The 7470-nt window shown below is 41.2% G+C and overlaps 1 protein-coding gene across 1 annotated transcript; it reads left to right on the forward strand.

Moving 5' to 3' along the window:
* Positions 1–261: 261 nt before the first annotated feature.
* On the forward strand, positions 262–4757 carry atpsckmt (fATP synthase c subunit lysine N-methyltransferase). Its single transcript, XM_080726505.1, has 5 exons — positions 262–568; positions 2101–2321; positions 2446–2583; positions 3224–3274; positions 4421–4757. Exons 1-5 carry the CDS (start codon positions 496–498, stop codon positions 4625–4627), a joined length of 690 nt encoding a protein of 229 aa, XP_080582631.1. The 5' UTR covers positions 262–495; the 3' UTR covers positions 4628–4757.
* Positions 4758–7470: the final 2713 nt, after the last annotated feature.

Consider the following 7470-nt stretch of genomic DNA (forward strand, 5'->3'; position numbering starts at 1 on the left):
GGAGTCAGACTTGATAAAATACATGATAAGAGTCTTGATCTAAGGCTAATAGGCCTATAGGCTAATGCATTATTCATATCATAAATACATTTGTTGTGCGGAATAACAAATGTATGACATATCAGTTATTTATTTATTTATTTGTTTATTTTTTGCCCTTCATGGCTTCATCAGTCGAAAGGGAAGAGCAGTCTGGTTCGTAGGAACCAATGCTTAATAGTCACAGTATCTACTCGGACTAATAACAGCGACGTACGAATACTGTCCTACAGTGATCTTGAACCGTGTTTTCGATACCTTTCCTTTTTGAATAAATGTAAGATTATTTTCAAACAATACTGTTTTTTGTAATCAACACCAGGATGCACTGTTCGTGATGATGTCCATTCTTAGTTTGTTGCTGAGAAGAAGTTGACGGTGACCATTAAGGATGTGAACGAACGTAATGACTGTGGTAGACATGCTGAATGATTGAATGACATTAAACTTGACAAAATGTCACAAGAACAACAAGTGTTTCTGGACACAGATCCGCCGCCTGCCTCCTCCAGCAGCAGCTCCACTGACAGTGAGTTCCTGTAACTAATAGGGTCTACATCAAACATATAATTTTCCAAATATCTGTCTGTCTGTCTGAGTGTCTGTAACAGCGTTTCTCCTCAGTGGCTGGAGCAATTGATCTGAAATCGCATCACCATTAGCATATGAACACACCTAACATAACTGTGAAGCCCGTTTGTCACTTTCACAAATCGTATGCTGTTTATTAGCATTTTTATGGTGTATATACTATCTATTCTGCATCTAGCATGAGGCTTATCTCTTCTGCATCTAGCATGAGGCAACATGTTTAACTAGCTGTGTGTGTGTGTGTGTGTGTGTGTGTGTGTGTGTGTGTGTGTGTGTGTGTGTGTGTGTGTGTGTGTGTGTGTGTGTGTGTGTGGGGGGGGGGGGGGGGGGGGGAGGGGTTGTCTGGCCCTGTTACAGATGTTGTCCAAAAATCATGCAGATCGGTACACAGTATCTCTGTAGCCATTAAACAAAACGGGTATTTCTTACATTGATGCTCCTACATATTATCATGTAAGCACCAGTTAAAGTTACTTTCCATCCCTCATATACTGTGTGCACAGTGCACACCCCACCCCATAACCCACACACTGCACATCATTTCAGAGCTCATATCTTTGAACGGGTAAGGGCTAGTTTACTCAAATACAGGGGTGTCGCACCAACTTCTGGGCCCTGGGTACAAGGATAAGGATTCACTGCGTTATGTTGTGCTTTAACTATTGACAAATAGCAGTTATACAAGCTCACAGTGCTCGCTGCGAGCTTGCCTAATATCTGCTATTTTTGAAAAATCGTGAAAGTCTTTGAAGGTTCTTTTTTAAAACCTATGTTTCTATGTCAGTGGTGCTCAAAACCTTTTCATGACAAGGACCCCCAAAATGATATGTATTTGGCCGCAGACTCCCATCTCAAAATATGTAGTTCCAGGGACCTATGAGAGTGGATTCCACATTCCCCCCCAATGCATTTCAATGAGAATGGAGCGTTTTTTTTTTTTTTGCAGAAATCTTCTACTAGCATGAAACCGCTATTACTTTTACTTTACTGGAGTATTTCCAGGTTTCAGTACTTTCACTTCTACTCCACTACATCTCAGAGGCACACATTGTATTTTTTATTCCACTACAGTTTTTTGAAAACTTTAGTAACTAGTTCACTTTTCAGATTTTGATTATTATTACAAAACATACATTAACCACTTCATTTCGGCCATTTGAAAATAGCAGCTCTACAAGCTCACAATTTGTGAGTTTGTAGATCTGCCATTTTCAAAAGATTAGTATACATTTGAGTACTCTCTACTTTCTGTACTTTAAGTGCAGTTATACTAATATTTTAGCACTTACACTCAAGTATAATTCTGGACTTTAAATTTTAAGGGCTTTTATTCGACCTATGAGGGCGGCATCCACCTACAAAGGTAGAATGAAAGTGTGGCGTCACCGTACTACATTATGACAGAGTGTTTCTACTGTGCAGTAATAATTGATACTTTTACTGAAGTAAAACGTGTCCGCACTTCTCCAGCAGGTGGGATGAAGCAGAGGATAGGCCTGGTGGTAACAGGGATAGTGGGCGGCTCGCTGGTCGCCCTGTACGCGGTCACAGCGCCGTTCGTCGCCCCTGCTCTGAGGAGAGTGTGTCTTCCGTTCGTCCCCGCGACCACCGCGCAGGTCCAGAACGTCTTCAAGGTCCTCCAGAGCAGATCAGGGACACTGGTGGACATCGGGAGCGGAGATGGGAGGATAGTACGTTTTAGTTTTTGTTGCTATTCTAATGTTTATGCAATGAGTTCACCTGATCAGTAAAAACATATATACCTCAGTCAGTGGTAACTACTGTTCCTTTTTGTCATAAATCCATTTACCGCAGGTGATAGCGGCTGCTAAGCACGGCTTTCAAGCATCTGGCTTTGAGCTGAACCCCTGGCTGGTGTGGTATTCACGCTACAAGGCCTGGAGAGAAGGGGTGCGTCCATCCACCTCCTTCCACATCTCTGACCTTTGGAAGGTCAGTGACAGTAAAAGACGATGATTTGAGGAGGGCTCAATAATAATACAGTCTGGGGACCCATCGTCACAGTTGTGCAGTTTGTCATGGATTGAGAGGCTACTTGATTTCACTAGAGATGAACCGATACCATTTCTATGACAGTGGTTTTCAAAGTGGGGTGGTCCAGGGACTCTCAGGGTTCCTTTCTGTGAGTGTGTTCCAAAATGGACCCTTACAGGTCTGTCACCCATCAGAGTCATGGGGTTCCTGAAATTAAAAGGTTTGAGAACCACTGATCTAGGAATAACAAGTGATCTCAAAGGGCACAGTCACACGCACTTTTATTCTACTTAAGAGGGCGGATTCTGCTAAAAGTGCCATTTCAGTGGGAGACAGAAAGAGAGACAGACATAACAGAACAGAACAGAACAGACCAGAACAGAGCTTTTAATTATCATATTTGAATATTGACTAATTAAACTGCTCATATCTTACTAGATACAGTATTTTCAATGTTTTTATTTTTTACTATTTATATTGTTGTATTCAGTAGCACACAGTGATACATGTGTGTTATTGTAAATGAATTCATCATCATTATTATTAATAAGAATAAGAATACTGACTAAGCATCTTTTCACTGTCTCCTTCTTCCTAGGTCAGTTTTTCTCAGTACACTAACGTTGTCATATTTGGAGTCCCTCAAATGGTGAGTGTCTCAATTGGACCGGGCTGGGCTGCTTCTTAAATCCTTCAATCTTTAGGAATCTTCAGTTCTGGTTGGCCAGAGATACTGTCATACTACAGAGTTTGAAGAATTACGCACTCAGTATGCAGTACTCATTATGCACTGTCCCATTTCACAAGTTCGTCATGTAAACATCTTTTGAAAATAGCAGATCTACAAGCTTGTAGATCTGCTAGTTTCAAACAGCCAAAGTATATATAGGGTCGAAGTGGTTAATGTATGTTTTGTAATAATCTAAATCTTCAATGTAACTAACTAAAGTTTTCAAATAAATGTAGTGGAGTAAAAAGTACAATATTTGTCTCTGAGATGTAGTGGAGTAGATGTAAAAGCACTGAAAATCGCAAATACTCCAGTAAAGTAAAAAATACCTCAAAAGTGTCCTTGGGTAAATGTCCTTAGTTACTATAGAAAAACGCAGACAAAAATCTGGATTATGCAGACTAAAATCATTGATTATGCGGGCCACAATTCTTGATTTTGCGATGAAATATCCAGGGTTTTATGTGATTTTATGCAGTGAAATTGCGGAAAGTTACGGAATATGCGAAAAGTTGCGAAATATGCGAAAAGTTGTGAAATATTCATTTGGCTGATTATGCGGGAAATTATGCGATTGCCAGGGTTACCACGGTCATGAAATTCCTGGAAATATTTTTAAATTAGAAAAATATTTTTCCAGTACTGGAAAAGTTTGGGAATTTATCAAGGGTCCTGGAAAGTCCTGGAAAAAATAGCTATGCATTGTTTTTGGTTATTGATTTTGTTAACTCATTTACTGCCACCATAAATCGACTTTGAGGGTTCCCTGACACAATTCTCTTACCTTTTGACGTGGGCACGTACGTACGTGTCCATCGTGCATGATCCGCATGCACGCCACGATCCGTTCGCAGCGTGCACGCTTTATTTTGCTACACTGCCTGACTTTGGGCATTGCACATAGGAGTAAGTGACTCGTTATTACGATGAATTATTGTTATATAGTCCTGGAAATTGGGTTAAATAGTCTGAAAAAGTTTTGGAAAAGTTTTGGAAATTCATTGGTAAAAGTGTGTGGGTCTACTTTATACACCACTGTCTATCTCTCTGTCACTGTGTTGACAGATGGATGAGCTGGAGCTGAAGCTGGGCAGGGAGCTGCAGCCCACGGCCAAGGTGGTGGCCTGTCGCTTCCCCTTCCCCACCTGGGTTCCAGACCACACCGCCGGGGAGGGCATCGACACTGTCTGGGTGTATGACGCCAAAACCTTTAAATCACGCAACGGAACCACAGCAACAGAACCGGATCACACATCACAATCAGATGTGTAGAATAGATAATAACAAACATTGAAATCTCTCTCAAGACTCTCCGTCAGCACTGCTATACTGCCTCTAAACATGTAGTGCAGGGTTCCCCAATTAGTTTTCCCCAAGGGCCGAATTATGTCTAGGGTACCAAGCCGAGGGCCACAAGATTGCAGGGGGCGACGGTGGCGTTCCCGCTACACCAGCGAAAGTTCAGATATCGTCGTTTTTCGGGTGAAAATCTTGTATGTCCAAAACCGTTCGTTTTGCACTTATCATTTAAAAAAAGATTTAAACTAGTGAAAACAGCCGATCTGCTGTTTTCACTACTTTTGTGCGACTGCCTTGTATGATTTGCGAAAGAACGTATAAATTTGGAGATACGAGATTTCCACCCGACAACGACGATATACTAGTGTTGTGTTGCTGCTCTTATACCACCATTATTACTGGGGTTGGTGTGGGCCAGACAGTAGCCCCCCGCGGGCCGCAAATGGCCCTCGGGCCGCCTATTGGGGAACCCTGATGTAGTGGGTGGTGTTAGTAGGAATAAACACAGAAACACCTGGAAGGAAGTGGACTAAGAGATGGGAGGAGCTAAACCACGTTCCTGTTTCTAAAAATAGGTATAAAAAGTGGTGCCCCCCAGGAGCAAAACGATAATTTTTCTTTTTCCAAATGGGTTCCTAGATTGCAAACATGGAGTCGGAGATCATCATCATCTTATAACACATCTGTCACAACTGAAATCAAATGTGCAAGCTGCAGACAGTGCATGTTGTATTGTTTATAGATTGTGCCCATTCCTGACTATTTTAAGAATTTGTATGAGACTGGAAATGTATAAGGAATATAAATGACATAGTCTTGTTAAACAAATTATATAACAGGTACTGAAGGTGCTTGGTCTACCAACGTTTTCGTAAGACAAAAATGTGATTATAGTAAATTTATGGGGATTTGGGTCCCCATCCGGAAATCAATGGGGGTACATTTATTTTAATCAAATGATAGTCTTAGGAATAGACAAATACAAGACATAATATTGAACTCAAGTCTCCATGGTGTGAGTAATCAATAGGGGGAAAACATTTAGGGTGAACTACTCTTTAAGTCCGCTAAATCCCTAAATTGTAAATTATAACAGATAAAAAAAATAAAAATATCTCGCCAAAGAGATTATGCCAATATGTGTGTTTCCGTACAATACTTGTGCAAGAAATGTGCATTTCCTTCCCACAATCGATTTTGCTGTGTGTTCATGCTATTAAAAACGTAACAACAATGTGACACTTAACTCAGGGGTCTTCAACGTTTTCAAGCCAAGGACCCCTTAGTTGAGAGAGAGATGAAGCTGGCACACCCACAACCTTATCATAGATTCCATATAGTTTCATTGTTTGACACCACAATCATCAGTGTATTTTGGATTCATGTCAATGTTTGTTTTCAGAAACAACAACACCAAACCTCTTTGCAGAAAATAGCTGATCTACAAGCTCACAGCACCTCGCAGCGTGAGGCGTTGTGAGCTTGTAGAGCTGCTATTTTTGGCTACAGTTCTCAGAATATGGACACTAGGGTTCAAGGGGTTAATATAAAAAAGGAGGGGGGAAAAAACGTTCTATGATCTATCACTCAAAGATTTGGAGGACCCCCTGTTGAAGACCCATGACTTAACGCTCGCATGACTGAACCTGATTTTGAGATTTTGAGGTGGTTTGTGTTTGCTCAGGAAACTGAGAAATGTTCCCTTTCATGATTTTTCCTTGATTGATTGATTGAAGAATTTATTAGAAGTTTGCAATAGAAAAAAGTACAGTTTCATGACAGTACAAATCACTGGTACAAGGTCAACTAAAAGGAGATCCTAGAAAGCCGAGGCTTATTTCCACAGGAACCACACTTTAAGTATCTCATATAACATTGAAAGACAGACGGATAGAACATAGTACTTTATCTAGGATAATATCAGTTTCAAAAGCATAACATCAAATACAAAAGGCAGAATACAGAGAAAAAGGGGGGGGGGAGCATGGGGGCTTAGTCTATTTACAAGTCACGGGTAGCTGCTGTCTGAAGGTGACTTTTCATACCAATTTTGAAGGAGGCTAGGGATTTGCTCTCCTTTAGGGCTTGTGGAAGGGCGTTCCACATGTTGATGGTATAGCAGGAGAACGAGTTAGCGCCTTGTTTAGTGTTAAATCTACGCTGATGATGATTAGTGGAGCTGCCTCTGGTGTTATGATCGTGAACATCCTTGACCTTTAAGAAGTAGTTTGTCAGGTACATGGGAATCTTGGAGGTGTAGTGTATCTTGTACACCAGGCCCATTGCAAGATGCTGTACTCTGTCAGCTACTTTGAGCCACCCCACGCTTTCGTGGTGATGCTCGGTAAGGTGGGTCAGAGGAGGGAGACCAAGCACAACCCTAATTAGTTTGTTTTGGGCTGGGTTTTTGGGCCTTATCATACAAGCAATTAGTCTTGTTTTTTTCCCCTACCATTTGAGACATTTTGTAAATATGAAATAAAATGTTTTGAGTGTTTCCATCCTGAGCATTCTAAATCCATTTCTAAATCTCAAAAACAGGTCAAAATGATCTGTTTAGTCATGCGAGTGTTATAACCATAGACGGGTTATAACTGGCTCTGTGATGATGTACTATGCCTGCGTACTTTGCTGCCATCTAGCGGCGAAACTGCAGACGTGCATGTGCTAAAGCGGGGCTATAAGATATGTCCGCGGATCGGATAACGTTTCATTATCATACCCGTAGGTCCACAGAGACACACCGTCTCTGTGTGGGCTTTAACGTCCCAAAACAAACCATGACAAGTCGCTGAAACACAGAGTGGAGCAGCAGC

This window comes from Nannobrachium achirus (assembly GCF_963921795.1).
Source record: "Nannobrachium achirus genome assembly, chromosome: 5".
Taxonomy (NCBI): domain Eukaryota; kingdom Metazoa; phylum Chordata; class Actinopteri; order Myctophiformes; family Myctophidae; genus Nannobrachium; species Nannobrachium achirus.

Coding starts and splice junctions, on each gene's coding strand:
- atpsckmt (XM_080726505.1), top strand. CDS start 496: ATGTCACAAGAACAACAAGTGTTTCTGGACACAGATCCGCCGCCTGCC. Junction 569..2,100: donor CAGCAGCAGCTCCACTGACA/GTGAGTTCCTGT, acceptor GCACTTCTCCAG/CAGGTGGGATGAAGCAGAGG. Junction 2,322..2,445: donor GGAGCGGAGATGGGAGGATA/GTACGTTTTAGT, acceptor CATTTACCGCAG/GTGATAGCGGCTGCTAAGCA.